This window comes from Spermophilus citellus, assembly GCF_964194105.1.
Source record: "Spermophilus citellus genome assembly, chromosome: 1".
Taxonomy (NCBI): domain Eukaryota; kingdom Metazoa; phylum Chordata; class Mammalia; order Rodentia; family Sciuridae; genus Spermophilus; species Spermophilus citellus.
Window position 1 is genome coordinate 221,440,491 of NC_138182.1, and position 20,840 is coordinate 221,461,330.

The 20,840-nt window shown below is 30.3% G+C and overlaps 1 protein-coding gene across 3 annotated transcripts in view; it reads left to right on the forward strand.

Annotated features, from left to right (window-relative positions):
* The window catches only part of SSBP2 (single stranded DNA binding protein 2), a 351,463-nt gene that overhangs the window by 292,402 nt on the left and 38,221 nt on the right, over window positions 1-20,840 (forward strand). For all 3 annotated transcript variants that reach the window (XM_081294470.1, XM_081294469.1, XM_081294471.1), the window contains 4 exons: window positions 1,556-1,615; window positions 11,484-11,550; window positions 12,273-12,343; window positions 18,342-18,409. In XM_081294470.1, coding sequence (XP_081150596.1) covers window positions 1,556-1,615; window positions 11,484-11,550; window positions 12,273-12,343; window positions 18,342-18,409 — 266 coding nt within the window. The remainder of the gene's footprint in view (window positions 1-1,555; window positions 1,616-11,483; window positions 11,551-12,272; window positions 12,344-18,341; window positions 18,410-20,840) is intronic.

Here is a 20,840-nt window from a genome sequence, read left to right on the forward strand (position 1 = left end):
ATTTCTAGCTTAATTATAAAGTTCCTCTTGTTGATTTGTCAGACCCTTTAGAAGATACTATAGATGACTGGGGTTGTGGCCCAGTGGTAGAGCGCTTGTCTAGCAATGTGAGGCCCCGGGTTCGATTCTCAGCACCACATGTAAATAAATAAAATAAAGGTCTATTGACAACTAAAGAAATATTTTTAAAAACCAATGGTGTATTAAAAAATATACTTTAGAAGAAAAATCTGTCTGGCAGAAATTTTTAGATATTCTTTTTCAGAGACTACTTTTGAAACAGATCTAGAAAACATGTAGTCTTGAGCATAAACTATAGGCCTATTTCTAATACAGTATAAATATAGGATTTAATTTTATAAAGTGCTTTAAATTTGATTTTTCCATACCTTATCTACTTGCTACCTGTTAAATTAGTCTCAATTTATATTAAATAATTCTTTATATTTATTTAATAATATGCAACCCTTTTTGAGTTAATAACCTGCTTATGTTACATGTAAGGAATCTTATGTTTAATTAATTATGTATTGAGATTATCAGCAAACAAAATTATACATTTTCAGTGATTTAAAAATGCAACAAAAATGGAATTCTGCATAATTTATAAACTTGTAAAAAAATTGGTTCTCACATCTGAGTGACGTAAAATATTCTCCAACATTATACAATCACTAAAATGATACATTTAGGACATTTTTCAGTTTCTGGATTGAGAGATTCAACACATTTTAGGAGAGCAACTGATTCATCCAACAACATAAATTAGCTTGACTTTTAATAAAAGACCAGTTTTTCTTTGGTTAAATATATATACATCATAATCTGTAGGTTCAAAATATGCAATGAAATATTAACTTTAAAATTTATAGTCAATCCTGAAATTTCTTTGCCATTGTAAACAACTACAAAAGAAAAGATTAAATTTGGCAAATTTATAGTCATTAAAGGAAATTGATAATCAAATGTTACAATTTCTGTCAAAAGTTTATATTTAGAACTTAATTGTATAATAAAATATCTCAAAAGCTTCCTCCTGAAGTCTTTATTGAGATTCATTTGCCTTTTCAAAAATCTTTTGGCCAATTAGATATTATTATCATTATTATCTTAACAATTCATAACTCTAAAAAGTTCACTGTAGTTAGTTTAATATCTTTGATATTTTTTATATTTTCTCTGGAAAAATTTGCAACTATTCTACAAAATAAAAATAGGATGATGGGCTGGAGTTGTAGCTCAGTGGTAGAGTGCTTGCCTCACAGATGTGAGGTCCTGGGTTTGATCCTCAGCACCACATAAAAATAAATAAATAAAAATAAAGATATTGTGTCCATCTACAACTAAAAAAACTATTTTTAAAAAATAGGGTGATAATTTTTCTTGGAAACACTTATTCTGCTGAAAGCAGTCACATAAGAAAGTAAATTGGTTTACATTTTGTATAATTCTAAAATTTTTAAAAAGTAGTTTATTTTCAGAACTGTTTTTTGCATTGTACTATTCTGGTTTTTTGTTTGTTTTGTTTGCTTATTTATTTGTTTTACTTCAATAGCCTTTTATGTCACCTCGGTACCCTGGAGGTCCAAGGCCCCCACTGAGGATACCTAATCAGGTAAGATTTGTGTGCTACTTAAGTTTTTTTAAAAAATGGATAAAGATCTTGAAAATGTCACAAATATTTCTTATCAGATAAGATATAAAATTATCCTTTCTCTACCTCACTTAATGCTACTTCTAGTAATATATAGTCTACTTCAAGGGTTGTCTAACTATTGCCTATAGGCTATTTTTGTAAATAAAGTTTTATTAGAATGGTACCACATAAATTTATTTATGTATTCTCTGTGGCTACATTTACACTACAGTACAGATTTGAGTGGTCATGATGAGACCACATTTGGTTTGCAATGGTAAAATATTTACTGTCTGGATCTTCACAGAAAATGTTTGTCAACCTTTGGAGTCTACCTTATACTTTGATCCTAATTTTAAAGATTTAGATAATTTTGGTAAATGCTGATTATCCTTTCATTTAAAAGATGACAATGAATTTTCAGTGAATGTATCTTGGTTTACTTTCATATAATATAGCTTCAACATCATGGCTCTAAAACTCATATAAATGTTGCCTAGTTATAATGTCATCTCAGGCAAATAATTAGCTACTTCTAGAAGAGTTAGATTTATTAATAAGCAAATATTTAACAATAAAGCTTCCAATTTTAGTCACACGAGCTCTGAAGTTCCACAATAGTTTGTTCTTATTTTTAAAATCAATATTTATTTATTAAGGAGAATAAAATACAATTTTTTACTTATGGAGTTGTTGTTTACTTGAGGACATAGGCAGTGTGCCTGTGTGTATATAATAAAAGCAGAAATTAAGTGATGGTATGGTATGTTTATATGAAAATAATTTTCACAAATAATTGTCACATTCTCTAATTCTGTTATTGTGTACTGTAGTAATATTCCCAATATAAAGTAGACCCTCTTATCACAATAAATTCCTTTTCATTCTTATTCTCTTTCCTTTTTTACTTTTTTCACTATCAAAATGGAACAAGTTAGTTAGTTGCTAATTCACTTCATAGTGACAAAATTGTGCTTCTCCATTCCAAACTTATACCGAAATTATGCTATGCCTTTGAAGTTTCCCAATATGCTGCTGTTCTCCAATCCTAATGCACAGCCAAGTACCAAGACCCCCATCCCAAGGGAGAAATTTAAGCAGAAACCAATGCTGGATCATCCCATATTTTGATGCTTGCCACTCTTCACATTAGCAGCTGGAGCATTTTTCTCCTACAGACTGAATCCACAATTCAGTACATGGGACCAGGGAATGATCCATGAAGTAAAAAAGAGAAGTACACAAATGCTTCAACATATGGGAATTAATATTTTCTGTATGGGTGAACCTGTATATATTGACAATCATATCTACCTATAGAGTTGTCTAAGTATTTTAAATTTCTTTTTAGAGAATAGAAATTTGCATCTTTTATGGAGTTTACATGATGTTCAAATACCCTTCCCTAGCTTTTTTGTATAGCATAAGTCTAGGAAGTTCCTGAAAATGTGAAATTTTTGTGTATTACCAGAATATTTCCGATTATATATATTCTGTAGCAGTGATGAAAACGGTTTTGAATTATGCATTGAGTAATTGCATTCATTTAACATTGTCAAAATGCCTGACATTTGTAAGATACTGTGCTAGGTTTCGTATCTACAGAGGCTAACAAAATTGAAGACACACTTCTAAGAAGAGGTTGTTGGTAGGAATGTGAAATTGTAAATCTAGATTGTTTGACATTTTTTAAGAAAAACTATGTAATGTCTTTGGAATTTTTAAGGAAACATTTTAAAATTTGAAGATAATAAAGTTATTATACAGGCTGTCTTTCTTCAAAAATTTTAAAGTCTTTACTACCTAAACATGTTTTAAAACAATTCTTCTCCTCTATGAGTGGCTCTTTTTTGTTTATACCCACCAACTCATACACATATTTAGTTAAACTTCAGTAATCCAGATATCTGTTGTCCAAACTTAAAGTGATTATATTTATGCTGTTTTTAAATACTCATGTTAGTACTTTGAATAATATTATTGTAGAAAATTTTTAATTTGGAGCATGACCCTTTCAAGCTCAAAGATGATTCTTCTATTTCATTATGTAGTCATTAAAATAGAATTGTCAACTATTTTGTTGTCTAATTAAAATGATATATCAAAATATTTTAAATTTAGGTTTCATTTAAATTGATCATGATTTAGTAAAATTTATATATTGTTTCTAAGAAAGTAGGAAGTGAAATATTAACCTCTTCAGTAGGATTGACGATTCATTTTGAATATATGAAAGATATATCTTTAATAAACATACCCTTTACAACTTATAGTTACTAATTTGACTACAGATTTTAATTCGGGATTTTCCAATCTTTTTTTTTATTTCAGACTAAATCCATAATAGTTCATACTGTTTGTATATTTATGGGACTGGGTGTTCAGAATGTGGTCTGATATTACTATGCTGAAAAATATAAGAACAGGTAATAGTATCTAAAATGTTGAAAATCAAACCACACAAAAATATAACAGGGAATAAATATAAATGAATAAACATTTATATGAATAAAAAAAGAAATTAAATCTACAAAATATATCGGACTATACAGTTTTACATTGAACTTGGTTCAATTCTCAGAAGGGGACCTTATTGAAACATAACCTAGAGTAGAACAGGTCTTTATTCTTTTATTCATGGATAAAATATCTAATCCAAAAAAATTCACAGCATGTATTCAACACTATGTTGAAGAATCAAGACAACCAGAAATACAGTGACTGTTAATGAAGTGAGTAATACTAAGATAAACTATTGATTTGGTGATCCTGTGTAATTTTGCAAATTTATATTCTATTTCTCTCCATTCCTGAAAAAAGTATCAAAAATTGAGGTAACATATAGTAAAACCTGTTGTCCATTTTATATGCTGAAGTTGAATTCAATATTCTAAAAACATACTACAACTGGCCATTCTACTGAGACCTTCAAACATATCTGTCAAATAATAGTTGAATGGTTAAATAAATTATATTTAAATAGTGAAATAGTGTACAATTATTAAAAGACATGCTATAGAAGTAAACATTGATGTGCTAACATGTTTATGATAATACTATAGTATTACCAAATGTAAAAATATGTAATATATAAAAAACATATGTAAATATATCACCTTTGTTACATAAATGTACAAACTTTCTCTCATTCATCTTTACTCCTACCACACATATACTAACATTTGTCAAAAACAACCTGTAAAGACCATATCCTTTATTTCTGAGTAGTAGGATTATGAGTGAATTTTGCTTTTTAAAAATTTCAATCTTTTTTAAGGCTTGAATTGAGCTGGTATAACATCTGTGATTAGAGAAAGATATTATTAATTATATAAATAGATAAATGAAAATACAAATATTTTATTCATCTGGTAATTACATATATATATATATGATTGTCCTTTGGTAATATTTAATGTACAGTTCCTATTGGTAAAAAGAAAAATACAATGGATGCAAAAGATAAGCAGATCTTAATACGACTTACTTTTCAGATATGGAAAATATTAGCACGCATTTGAACAAAAAAAAATTTTGCTTGGACACTTACTCAGATATTGAAAATAAATTTACCATATCCCCATACAACCAAGACGTACATTTCAAGCAAAATGCATAGTTATTCTTCATTACATGTTCTATTATTTAAGATAAATAGTATTTCACATGTCCTTTACCAGTAATTTTCTATTTTTAGAAAACTTTTCATATGTAGAATTTAACTTTTATTTAGTGATATCAATATGAAACAAATAAGAGAAATCTGTTCTATAGAATAAATAATAGGAGTCTTATCACTCCAGATAATTTCTAATTTTAAAAATTAAAAATGTAGTCAGGCATGGTGGCACACACCTATAATCCTAGTGACATGGGAGGCTGAGCCAAGAGGATTGTAAGTTCAAAGTCAGCCTCAGCATCTTAATAAGACTCTGTCTCAAAATGAAAAGGACTGGAGATTTATCTCAATAGTAAAGCACTGGATTCAATTCCCAGTACCAAAATAATAATAATAATAATAAATGAAAATTAAATATTTTTACATGTTTAATATAAATTAGTGAGTAGTGTTGCAAAGCATAAAGTAGGTTTTTTTTTTTTTTTTGGCCGTCAAAATATCACTTTCTGTCATTAGGAGCGTCTTATTTTTATTATGATGATTACTATTAATATACTTAAATAATTACTTAAAATCCAATGAGACCATCTTCAAAGCATATTTTTTCTTCATGAAAAAATAAATTTTTAGTTTATGGGTTATGCCACACACACAAACACACAAACACACACACACACACGCACACACACACATACACATTCTTTCAATTATTTTCTACCTTTATAGAACAAAGTAAGTAAAAAAATTCAGTATGTATGGCAAAATTAATAATAATAATAATAATGACCGTCTCTTTCCCAAAACAAGAAAAGCTTAGACAGTGAACAGTATATAATCTTATCCAGTTTGAGTTATCTGGAGATTTGTGATATAATATTTAATTTCCATCAAAACATATCTCATTATTTTAGATTCAAATATAATTTTTTGGATATAGTCCAACCTAAAGAATGCATTGTCACTCATTCATTGACTATTCAAAATCACTCACAGAAAAAAAAACATTCAATAGCTATTCTTTGAGGCTTACTATGTACCAGGCACCATTCTAAATGTGGGGATGTCACTGAATAAACTAAGGAAAATACCCTTTCTTATTAAGCTGATATTCTAATGTAACACCACCCAATAGAACTTTCTGGCATGATGGAAATGTTCTATATCTGTACTGTCATGTGCAATAGCATGTTTAATCATTTGAAATGTGACTGGTATGACCTGAATTTTTAACTTGAATAATTTTAGTAAATTTAAATCAAAATAGTTGCATGTGACAAAGGGCTATTACATTCATCTTCATAGTTGAGTGATTAAAATCAAAAAGTTAAAAATATATATCAAATGTTGACTTATATATAGGAACAAAAAGTCTTACCCTAAATAATATTTCTGTATTTTGATATCTTCCCTATTGATGATGGATTTTTAGAGAAAAAAGAAAATGATGGTAGTATTGTTCAAGGGACCTAGGTGGGTAATACACCTTCAGTCCAAAAACCAGTCATGTATGACTCTGAGCAGGTGTCCTTTTAGGCTTTGTTTTTCTTACCCATAAAATGAGAGAATAGATTCAGATGTTTTTAAAATCCCTTCTAGTTCTAACATTTCTTGATTATCTTAATTCTACTTCATATCATATAATTGAAAGATCTATTAAAAACTTGTGATGGACAATCAGGTTAACTAAATTATATCTTGAAAGCTTGAGAAATTCACCGTTTTTTTCATCATCAGAGAGTGTTTAGTCTAGGAAATATATACCAGACCTTAAGTTCCTAGAGGATCTTATCACTGAAATCCTGAGGCATCCTTTATAGATGAAATAATTCTTTTATGAAGCAAGCAGTTCCTCCATTTAATTACTTCTGCTTTGGTAAAATTTCTATTACTTCATTTATTTTAAATCCTAGGTTTTACATTTTGTGTTTCAGTACTTTTAGAATGTGTTGATGTGATTATAAGCCTTGATTCTACTTACTTATCAATAGTTTAGCTGTGAACAAATTTAACAAATCATAATCTTCATCATCAAAAAGGATTAATAGTAATATCCTCAAAAAATTATTGTAAGCATTGATTGAATAAAATAATAAATATAAGGAATTTGGCATAATTCAGATACACTGGCTCACAAGTGTTTATTATCATTGATACTATGCTGTTTTTACATATCCTCATAATTAGTGTTATTTTTCTATGAAAGTAAAGATCTTTTATAGAACAAACAACATGTGCCAAAATTCCAACTAGTTGAACAGGTCTGAATGTAATACATTTAACATGTTACAATTATGGCAAACATCTCAACCACAAGATGCATAAGTTTATTTGTTCTGATATTAAGGGTTTAAGGAACACATCAGTTATTCCCATTGATGAACAAAGCTGTCATCTGGTTATCTCAGGACTGATAAAAGGTATTTTAAAAGATAGAAATTTGACTTATTCTGAAAGATAAACATTAATGGCTCAAGAATTTATAGAGACTCGTTTTGAAAGACAACTTTACATTGCTCAAGATTTTTATAAGATTATGCTACATTATTAAGTGATGAGTAGAAACAACAAAGACTTTTCAATTGTTCTGCTATTCTAAGATAAATTAGAAAAAGTAAAATTTTGAAGAAAACCATTACCAGCAAAAAAACATCATTGTCTACAATGAAACTTGGAATTAAGTGTCAAAGTTCTTAAGTATGAGAAAACTTAAAAAAGCAAGAACTTCAAGTTTACAATTGAAAATAATGTTGATTAGTCATATATTTCTAATTCTCCTCTTCCCTCATTTCTTTATAACTATTAATGGTATTGGCTCCTTTTTTCTTCTTGAAACTCTCATGTATTCTATGGAGATACTGATTTTGGTTGTCTTCCTAGTTTTATACCTATTCAGTTTTAGTTTCCTTTCTTACTACTTTTGGTGCTTTTAAAGAATCAAATCTCCCCTCCCACCTCCACCATACCTCTCCTCATATTGGGGATTGAACCCATTGATACCCTAATACTGAGCTACATACCCAGCTGTTTTGTTTTGTTTTGTTTTTAACTTCAAGACAAAATCTTGCTGGAGCTGGCCTCAAACTTGTGATCCTCCAACCTAAGTCTCCTGAGTTGCTGGAATTACAAACTTGAACCACCATACCCAGTTAAGAATTAAATATTCTACTTTTGTCTTCATTCTTTGAAGTTAGTTCTAGGCTTACAGTTGTATCACTAATTATTTCTAAAATTATCTAATCTAAATTTTATTCCTTAAATAATTATTTATCATTCTGTGCTAGTTGGAACAGATAGGGCCCCATGCTTACAGAGGTTACAGTCTGGAGATAATAGAGAAGAAAATAAGTTATGGTGGTATACAGGTTCTGTAAAAGTGAGGTATATCTTCTAAGAACACATTAAAAAAAGTCTGTGCCTTCCCTCCATGCTAGGAAATCCAGGAGCAAGAAAGAGGCTATGAAAAGATAGGAAGTAGCCATTGTGGTTATGATGTGATTTATATTATATACACTGATTAGTAAATAAGAAAACATATTGAGAATAATGAAAGCCAGGTTTTCCAGTGTTAGATATTTACAAATGAGAAAGGAAGAGGGCTGACAATAATCTTGAGGTATCTGATTTCAACTAGAGATTATGGATTTATTGTATTACTGAATTTATGGCATACAGATATGCCATATACATACACAAATAGAGATAAAAATTAGTCATAGATATACATGAGTATGCATATGTTTGTACCTGTACACATACTTAGATTTTCAAACTCATTGTTTATTGAGAGGGTCTAAAAGTGGTGTGTCCAATTAATAAGAATACTCTGATAATCCAGATATTGATGCCTAATGGCTATCTGAAATACAGGTATGTGTGTATGTGTGTGTGGGTGCATGCATGTGTACACATATACACACATGTAGATGGATGGATGGATAGACAGACAGCAGACAGGAACAAACAGAAATGGATAATGAGAAAAAGGGTGGAAATAAGACAAATGTGATGAAATATTAACAACTGGGGAACTGGGTCAAATTATATGGTGATTTTATGTACTGTTCAGTCAATTTTTCGTAAGTTTGAAATTTTAAAAACACACACACACACACACACACACACACACACACACACACATATATATATATGGAGGACTAAACCCTCAGGCTGGGGCTGTAGTAGACAATTTGTTAGAAAGTGATCCCAACGCTGAGATCTAAAAGATGTCAACACTGGCCACTTTGAGCATTCTGAGGAAAGATTTTTAAGTTTGATTTGTATTTTGTCTTATTTTTCTTTCCTTTTTAAGAAAATTGGTGCATTTGTCTTTGTTCTAATGGTTGACATTTGGATATTATTGATGAAAACATGAATAGGAGAAAAGGAAATTTGTATAGGTGAAGATTAGAATGTGAATGTGCCAGTGACAAAACATTAGCCTAGAGAAGTAAGCAAGGAAAAGCTCATAATTGGAACTCTATAATAGATATATATTGGGTGTGCTTGTAAACAAAAAATTAAAAGAATTATGAAAGTGGATTAAGAAATTACTATTCTTTACTGCATTGCAAATGATAACAATTAAGGAAACAGTTCTTATCTGGTTCTGTAAGTTTATCAATGTTAAATCTCTCTGAAATATTTGAATATTTAACTAAATAAGATTTTCTAATTTTAAGTTAAATCAGCAAATCTTTATAGAAGTTCTCATTGTGATGTGTGGATACTTATAGCATCAGCAAATTTAAAGCTCTAATAGGTGGATTCACTTCTACATGCAGCTCAGACAACTGTTAGAAACTTGTGTTTAGTATGTATCCCAGCATAAAGCAAACCTTATCTATTTTGTATTCCAGCGTAAAACAATCCTTATTAATCTTAATCTTTTTCAGTTCTAGTTTCCTTTTCCTGTCTAACCAAATTGTTTGATTTTTTTCTTTTTTTTTATTGGTTGTTCAAAACATTAGAAAGCTCTTGACATATCATATTTCATACATTAGATTCAAGTGGGTTATGAACACCCATTTTTACCCCAAATACAGATTGCAGAATCACATCGGTTACACATCCACATTTTTACATAATGCCCTATTAGTAACTGTTGTATTCTGCTACCTTTCCTATCCTCTACTATCCTCCCTCCCCTCCCCTCCCATCTTCTCTCTCTACCCCATCTACTGTAATTCATTTCTCTCCTTGTTTATTTTCCCATTCCCCTCACAACCTCTTATATGTAATTTTGTATAACAATGAGGGTCTCCCTCCATTTCCATGCAATTTCCCTTTTCTCTCCCTTTCCCTCCCACCTCATGTCTCTGTTTAATGTTAATCTTTTCTTCCTGCTCTTCCTCCCTGCTCTGTTCTTAGTTGCTCTCATTATATCAAAGAAGACATTTGGTATTTGTTTTTTAGGGATTGGCTAGCTTCACTAAGCATAATCTGCTCTAATGCCATCCATTTCCCTGCAAATTCCATTATTTTGTCATTTTTTAGTGCTACGTAATACTCTATGGTGTATAAATGCCACATTTTTTTATCCATTCATCTATTTTAAAAAATAAATAAATAAATAACCAAATTGTTTGAGCTTAATAGGAATATTTTTCTTAATCATTTCTTAGGTCAAATGTGACTAAAATAAAAAATACATTGGTCTGTTGGCATTTTAGTCCTGTTTCTATTGAAAAAACAAATAAGTAAAATATTCTGTAAAAATAACTTACTGTTTTTAAAATATATATATTTTTAGTTGTAGATGGACACAATACCTTTATTTTGTTTAGTTTTTTTTTTTTTTTATGTGGTGCTGGGGATCAAACCCAGTGCCTCACCCATGCTAGGCAAGCACTCGACCACTGAGCCACAACCCCAGCCACCCAAATAACTTATTTGGAAGCTAAATTAGTTATTTCAGTAACTTTAGCAAATTAAATTTTAGAAAAATCATTATACTTCTGAGGAAGAAATAGGATGGCTTTTGTGTAGACTTTTCTTTTCCCTAAAATGCTTATTTTGTTTGCCACAAAATTGGGCAAAGGAGAATCTTTTTAGAGCCAAGAACTTATATTAAGTATATAGAACTATGAAATTTATAGATTACTGTGAAATATAAAAATATTGAGAAATACTTAAATGCATTATGTAGTTATAGGAATTAAATGATATTAAAAGCACTTGTTTACAAATCTTTACAATATTTAATTTTTATTTTGTTTACTAAATTGTTAGGCACTTGGAGGTGTCCCAGGAAGTCAGCCATTACTCCCCAGTGGAATGGACCCAACGCGACAACAAGGTGACTAATGTAGAAATGAAAATGAACCAAAGAGAAATTCTTTATTGTTAATGAAATTTTTATTTATTAAGCCTTCCATAATTTTACCAGTTTTAATTTCAAGTAATATGGCTGAATGATTTATGTTTTCAACTAGCTTTTAGTTATGTACAATAGTAAGTGTGGTAATAATAAAAAACAGAACACATAAATGTCCAAAATTCTGTATTTTAATTAATAACTTCTAAAATACTTTACACAATTTCTAACAAGTAGGAAGCTAAATTATTATATCATTTATGATTTCCTCTGCCTTTTTCAGATAGAGAAGTTAATCCACCTGAAAGATGGCAGAAGCAAAGAGGATGCTAAGTAATGACTTCATTGGTTTAACATTCCCAATAATCAAGTCCTTCCATAGAGATGTCGAAAGATATTTAAATATCTACAGATATTTAAAGCTCAGTTGTACTATTTTTAGAAAGAGGAACAAATGCTAGGAAAGAAGCATTTCTTTCTACTCCACCTAGAGTAGGAAGAAATTTTCAACCAGGACATTAAGGGAGAATGTCAGTAGGTGACAGAGGTAAAATAGTGACCACAGAAACTGACCACAGAAACCAAAATAAGAGGTCATCAGACACTTGGTAAATAAGATACAGATACACCTAGAAGGAAGGAGGCTAGCTGCCAGTTTAGCACTCATGACCATTACATTTCTAATATCTTCATACTTTTTCTAGGACATCCAAATATGGGTGGGCCAATGCAGAGAATGACTCCTCCAAGAGGAATGGTGCCCTTAGGACCACAGGTAAACCATCAGTGCAGAAAACTCGATGCAGAGCTTTTTTGCCTTTATCTTATATAACAGACTCTTATTTGCTAGTTTTTAGTGTATGCATTAAATTATGATATACTTTGGGGCTGGGAGTATAGGATAGAGCATGCATTAGACTCTAACTTCAATCCTCAGCACATGTACACACACAAAAGTCTTCATATACATAGTTGTCAGGCTCTTGAGGATATAATATTTGTAATATTTCAAAATTGATATAACACCAGACAATATTTTAACAAGGTGCTATCATATGTGTTTTTAGTTTACTCAGGAAAATATACTGCATAGAAATATATTATAGTCTTTATTACAAAAAGATAACTAGTACCCTTTTGCTTAGCATGATAAGGAAATAGTTGAGCTATATAAAGCCCAGTTAATTTAATATATTGAATGGAATAAGTGTAAAATATAAAACCTTTTAAAGAATGTAATTAACAATTTATTATATACAATCATATTTCTTCATTACATTAGAAAACTATTTAGAAACAAACATTATAGTGTGTATTATTAAACAAGGATAATACTTTGGTATATATCAGATGTCACTTGACTGCTCTACCAAAACTTGCCAAAAGAACACACTGAGGTTCAACCTGTCCTAACTGTGGGTAATGTGTTCAGCAGATTTCATGATATTGTTTATTAGAGCTGAAACACCCTTGTTTTGTCCTGGAAATTTTTCTTGTGGAAGAAATTAATTTTATGATATTGTATTTTAAAGAAACTAACCGACAATTCAGACTTTCAAATGTGTATCTCATGGGTCAGAAGTTAGCACATCATAAAGCTAGCTTTTGCAGGTATTATAAATGACAGTTTGGGGAATTTGCTTCATTGTATCTATTTTTAAAGAATTAAATTGAGTCAAAGAATTAAGAGCCCAAAACCCAGATAATGTGACTAAGACTTAGGAGTTCCTAAACAACAATAATATAAACTATATTAAAACACAAAGCTCATAAAACCATATTTCTCAGAGATGCCATATTACATTGAGGGGAAAAAAAACTCATTCTGTAAATGTATGTGGTAGCCCCCAATCCAGAAGAAACCAATTTCATCTAGGTCAGTTCTTACCTAAGTATTTTCTTAAGATTTTATAAAACTTTCATTTAGATGTTTAAATTGCTTATTTCTATTTCTACTTATATTAGAAATGATGATTTATGTTAACCTGTCATTGTTAGGCTACTAAGAGCAGTTAAAATTTATAAGAACTATAGGATATTTCATTGACAAAAGGTACTTTTAGTCTTTAAAACTGTACCAACCAATGTGTCTATACAGAACTTAAGGGATCTTTTCCAAAAGATTTTCTTAATTGATTCATTGAAAATAAGCATCATAAACTTCTTGCCTTTAATATAGTTGTCATACTTCATTGTGTCCACGTGTTTTTCAGCTAGCTGCTCTTCAAGCTTTTGGCATTCTCAGACTATTATTAGTATTAGTTTTTCATATTCTAAAAATTGTAATCTAAAATGAGTCACTTTTGCAGTGTTTGAAGAGGTGTACAAGTGATATGTAAGCTTGATCTCATTTGAAAATGCAGATATAAAAAGCTTATTGGTCTCTATGCTTTATGTTATAAACAGCTATATGTTTTATGTTATAAGTAAATTGCAACAGATAATAAAATCCCATTTCTGGTGAGTAATCTTCTTATTGATGAGTTTTAATAACTAAGTTTATTATGTAAATTTGAATACTTTCTTTGAATCTTTAAAATCGAAGACAACAGTTTATTTCTCCCATTTGGATTAGTAGTATCCTTGCTACCTATTTGTGTATGAGAGTAATAAAGTAGTTTGTTATTAGTGTACCTCAGAAACCAGAAATTTCTACAGTGGCTTTTTTCAAAAACCTTTATTTATTTAAAACCTTTATTTATTTATTTACTTTTATGTGGTACTGAGGATCGAACGCAGTGCCTCACACATGCTAGGCAAGTGCTATACCACTGAGCCACAACCCAGCCCCTATTACAATGACTTTTTAAAATCACATTACAAATGTAAAAGGGTTAAAGGAAGTCACTTGTATAACCAGACATTTATTTTTTTAAATATCAGAGACTTAAATAAAAACTTGAGTCACGTTCGTATAAATGCCACAAAAAGAAAAAAGTCAAATCATTTGGAATGGGAGGAATCTTATAAAATATTTATCTTCATAACAATTGCCATGTAAATTATGCATATTACAGACTATGAAATTTGTGATGTTAGGTGTGTTTCTTGAATGATAAGGTGAAAATAACTGTAACAGCAGATGTCATATAGATGACTCCCAAGAACAGAATGTCTGCCTTTATTTAGTTGTATTATAGAAGCAGTCTCTGGCACTTTGCCTCTAACTTTATCACAAACAAAAATCACCTATTTTTCATAAATATTATTTCCATAATTTTAGAGCAGTCTGATAAAGGAGGACAATAGTTATTTATTAGAACAATTTAAGTCCTAAGCAAAGAAATATATATATGTATAGTCTAGTGATTCTTGAATAATGCCGATTTAGGCAAATTGCACACACAAAACATGGTAAGTGTGTAATAAACACTTTTTGCATGGATGAAGAAATAACAGTGTGTCCCAAATTCAGGCATGTTTTCCCTATTCCTCAATGTATTTTAGATCTAAGTGTAGTAACAGTACATGATTGTTAAACTGGTATTAATATCCTTTTGATAAAAAAAGCAAGATTATTTATTTAATGAAGAAAATATCTTTCCTAGAACTGTATTGCATTTTTCTACTTGATTTTTTAATAATATATACCTAGCTAACTGCATTTTTAAGCTCATATGGTTAAATAGAAAAAATCACCAAAATTGCCCATCTATGTCTAGTTCCTCTAGAAATCTGAAGTATAAATAAGTTAATTCAAGTAGGGATTGCAAACTAGATGGAGAGATAGTGAGATGAAAATATATGATAGGCTGTCACATAAGAAGAGAGTAAACTGGTTCTGTATTTTCAAATCTATCATAGTAGGTAGCATTCAACTCCATACAGGGAAAAACTTCCTGGAAATTAAACTGTCCAATCATGGAAAGACTTTTTATAAACTTTCTAATCAGAGTCTGAACAGCCATTTTGTCAGGAACATTGCATTGGAAGAGGGATTAAACAGATGGAATTGTATAGTTGCTATCAGCTTTAAAATTCAGTGATTCTAAATTAGCTCTTCCCATTCTGTCTTTGTTGATACCACTTGGAAAGCCAGTTGTTAGTCTTCCTTTTCTTCTTAATTTCTTTTTGCTTTATATTATTCACAAAATAAAAAATATTTTATAAATCTACCAAGTGTGTATTATATTGAATGATTTCTTACACATTTCCTGTGGCAATTCAGTTAAATTAAATTTTTGAAGGCTTTCTATGTGCCAGACATCATACTTAAGCATTGAGTATACAAAGATGAGTAAAACAGATACTCTTCCTTCATGTTATTTATATCTAGCAGGATATGTAGATACATCTAGAAAAATTATTACATAATAGAAAAAGGTTAAAAGAGAAATGTACATACTCTTTATGTAATAATTCAAGAAGTCACACATAAACAAGCTAGTAATTCTGTTAAGGATTCATAGCAAGCTGATGAAAAGAAGGCTCATTTATAAGTTTTATTAGCAGTCACAAGAACAGCTACAATTTTTGAGTACCAAGTTCTGTGTTGCTTTTAATTCATCAAGCATTATGATATGTACTTTATATTTCATTTATTTCTATCAAATCTATAAGGATAATAATATACCACTTTGCAGATAAGGAAATTAAGGATGGGAAATCACTGGGAGAATACTTGGCCTAATTTCACACATAAAAGAGGGGCAGAGGACATTGACCTGTGGCAGGAGATTTAAAGAAATATGTGTGGATTTTTTTTTTTCCCCAGAGCTATAAGGAAGTTTTTTTTTTTAATATAAAATAAAACAGATCCCTGGAGACCAAAAAATAAGAGAACACATTTCTTGTAAAACATTTCTAGTTTACTTTACCATTTATATTTTGTTCCAGTGACTAGCTTTTTTTGTTTGTTTGTTTGTTTGTTTTCTCAGAAAGCTCTTGCAAATACTGCTGCTGCCATCACTGTGTTTGCTCCACAGGTTAAGGGAAATAGCTATCCTTTTAACCAGTGACTCAAATGCAGATTGAAACCATCCCACTATCCCATAGCCCACAAATTGAAATATTTAAATAAGATTTCCTTGAAGTACAATCTAATACAAATAAGAATAGTATGCAATTAAGTAATTTAATTTATTAAGTATGTCTTTCCTGCTGAAGTTATGGACCTTCTCTTATTGATTTATTTCCTTGTCATCTTAGCACCTTCTAAGTAAAAAAATCAAGGAAAATGAGAACATGAGTATAGAAATGTGTGTTCTAAATTTTCAAGAAATCTAGTAGGCTGGAGAATATGGTTAGGAATAAGGAATGAAAATGAAAATTACAGGAAATGAAGGCGGAAAGATAGGCTGAACTCTGAATAACCATATAGAGCCATGCTGAGAGGTTTAGACCTATTTGATAGGTAGTCTGGGTCATCATAACTTTTCAGTGACATGAATTTAATACTGAGTTTTAGAAAGATAATTCTTGAGGGAATATAAAATATATTGGGAAAGGAAGAAAATAAATCAGAAACTGATTAAGATAGTGCAATAGTTTCAGTACATGACAAAGATTACTGATAGCTCTTGAGATAGTAATTTTTTTTTCCTATTTCATAGGTAGAATCAGTAAACTTTGGTTACTGACTAAATACGGGAATTGAGTGAAAAAAAGCAATATCAGAGTGCTCCTGAAAACTCTTAGCTTAGACAGTTGTGTGGAAGATGACACCACAGAATAAAGGAAGGCAATGTAAAGAACTTTGTCATCAGAAAGTAAAAATGAGTTTACTTTTAGATATGTTAAGTATGAGGTAGTAGTATCCACAGGCAAACAGCCTTTATGAAGTTCAACATTTGGATTATCTAGGAGCCTAGCAAGATATAATGATAAAATACAAAGATTTGGAATTCCTAATATAAAAAAGTTGATGAACAAATGATAGCAGATAAGATTACCCATAAGTGTATGTTTATATAAGAAAATACTGTAGCTAGAATTTGGGGAAAAGCAACATGTAAAGAGTTAGCAAAATAAAAAGAGCCAGCAGAAGAAATTGAAAAATATTACTCTAAAGAATAGGAGGAATAAGTATAATAGTATCAGAAAGCCAACTGTGAAAGTCATTGATAGTATCAAAATATAATAACATGACAGTGATAAAATTAACCTTTGGTCCCTATGGCAGCTAAACTAAGCTAATATGATACATGTGTTAAAACAGTACAATGGGCTTCATATTTAAATCCATGTAATAAGTATTAAATAAAGTTTATTGAGTCATATAATTCATGCATGTATATTTTGAGTATAGTTTTCTGTGTTTTGTATATTTGTAAATATTAGAGCATTTCCATGTTAGATATGTTGTTCTGTGAACAAAAATTTATATTCAACTTCCTTGAGTTGAGTTTTTCTGATTTTTTTTTCACACTTTATGTAATTGTTTTGGGTCTGACAATTTCAAACCTGTTGAATAAATATTTTCTTTAATAACAGAATGTTGAATTTATGAAAGGTTTTATTTGAAAAAGCTCCCCAAGGTAGAGATAGTAGGAAATTAATAAAGTTTGAGTATTGTAATTGAACCATACCCTAATCACTTAATATGCTCCAATGATATTCCATATTCGTATCGTTTTTAAAAGACACAAACCAAAGTAATTGTTAAACTAGAAGCAAAAATACAAGAGTGGACTCCACAAAGAATGAATTACACAGGCCTTATCCAATCAGAAGTTATATAGGGAAATCATTAACCTGCTCTCCTTTCTTTCCCCCCTCCTCTTTGGTTTTGTTTTTTTGTTTTGTGGTAGTCTGACCCTTGGTTATCATTACAGAACTATGGAGGTGCAATGAGACCCCCACTGAATGCTTTAGGTGGTCCCGGAATGCCTGGAATGAACATGTAAGCAAAATGCTATACTTTTATGTTTAGCAAAGTATTCTATTTTTCTGTCTTCTAACTTGACACTGGTTTCTAAAGCAATTTGAGCACTTCAGTCTTGGTGTAGTACCAAAATGAAGTAAACATGATCTGCAGTGTGCTTCAGTTTTCACAACATAATCTCCTTTATTTTTCCTTGCCTTGAAACTATTAGTTTTTACCCCCCTCCATTTTCAGATGCCATAAATAACAACCTTTAGCCTGTTTCTTTTTGCAGTTTCCTTGTAGAATCTATACAAAAGTATAAAGAGATGCCAACACTAGGATGACTTTATAAAAGTAGATAACTGAATATCACTTACCTCATTTTAATGATAGTGATTACTAAGAGTGAAGTTTTTAAATTTTACAAATATTTATGTGTCTTTACTTTTGCTTTGTTGGGACTACTCTAAGCACAAGAAGCATTCCCTCTGGTAATATTTTCTATATTAAATAACTTTCCAGGGCATAGAATGAATTTTCTTTTGAAAAATCAAGATGCACTTCAGTCGAGAGTACACTAAAGGTCTTTTTTTTTTCTTTTAACTAGAAAGACTTTTCTAACCGAACAAAGGAATATATTTCTAACATCCAAATGTAATGCAGTTTGTTACTTAATTTTTATTTATCTTTCATTGTCCACCTTGCACCCAAAGTTCTATATATATCAGGTACTTACTAGTGACTTTCTTTAATTCATCAAAGGATTAATTCCATGATGTGGCCTGAATAAAGTGTTTAAATTAGAAATAATTGGAATGTTCTATGTAGTCGGTAAGTGTCTCCTCAAATATATTGTCCATCATTCCATGTTTTAGTTACTTACATATCAAATTGAACAATTTTGCCATAACTTAATGGTATTGAAGATAGATAGACTGTGAAACATGCACTTTTGAAGTATGTAGAGTTCTTTTATATTTCTGAAACCATTTACAGAAATGTGATTTTGCTAAAATTGAAAATAGATTAATAGGTGGACACTACCCAGACTTAAAATTTAACAGAACAGGGTGCAGGGAGGAGGTCATATTTTCCCATCATATCTTCTCACTTTTAAAATAAAAATGAATAGATAGGAAGTCTGACTCTTCTTGAGTTCCTTAAAGACTTTTATTAATGGTCACTCCGAAAGGGAGTGAATGATATTTGTGCTTATCTCAAAAGCTTAAATAGAAGAATGGAGAAATATATAAAAGTTGCCTACCTGAGATTCTCAATTTAAAATGCAATAGATTTTAAGGAGTATTATTTTGAATACTCTTATAAACCATGAATTATCTAATATTATTTTGTACACTGTCAACTTTAGTTTAACCTGTTTTGGATAGTAAGAGAAAAAATTTCATGTGACCATTGAGATACTCAAATAGCTGCTTAAGATTATCTAGTTCCTTTCACATAAATATATTTAAGTGTATACTTTAGAGTGGCACATTTAAGTACTTAGACTATAAGGTCTAACTATATGCATAGGACTTTAATTTTATAATTTATGTTGATATTTGGGTTGGGGTTTCTTATTTAAGTATTCTAGATACTTTAAAATATTTTCTGTTATGTAGTATTTTACTATTAATGTAATTTCTAGTTCTTAAAGAATTTCAAATTTTTGGCTGGACATGGTGGTGCATGTCTGTAAACCCCAACTACTCCAAGAGGCCAAGGCAGGAGGATTGCAAGATCAAAGCCAGCCTCTGCAACTTAGGAAGCCTTGTTAAAATAAGAAGAAAAAGGGCTGAGGATGTAGCTCAGTGGTAGAGTGACCCTGGGTTTTGTTCCCCAATAACACCCCCCACACACATACATACACACACACCCACACACACACACACAAAACTTTCTAAGTGTTACAGATTTCAATTTCTATTATTTGTTACTATTTATTTTCCTTTTTTTAAACATTTCTAGTTGTAGATAGACACAATACATTCATTCATTCATTCATTCATTCATTCATTCATTCATTTATATGTGATGCTGAGGATCTGTGTGCTAGGCAACTCTACACTGAGCTGCAGCCCCAGCTCTGTTACTATTTCTTTTTGGAGTTTTATTCTATTTTCCATTTTCTACAAATTTAGATTCCTTCAAAGACAACGAAAATGTAAATACTTATATACTTCTAAATGTTTTCTTCTGACAGAGAAACTTCTCCAGTATGGAAATTGTAGAGAATAATTATTTTATTGATATGGTCCCAACAAAGTAAAATAAGTTTAAAGAGACATAAAAATACGTTTTACCTCCATTGCACTTAAAAGAGTAAGATTAATTGAAATTCACTTCATTATTTATTATCTTTAAAACAAAGTAAGTCTGGGTAATGGCAAACAAGTTTTCCTAACTGATATTTGTAGCTGTCTTCTGGTCATCTTTTTTAAATGTTGGGTTACTTAAAAATGAAAGA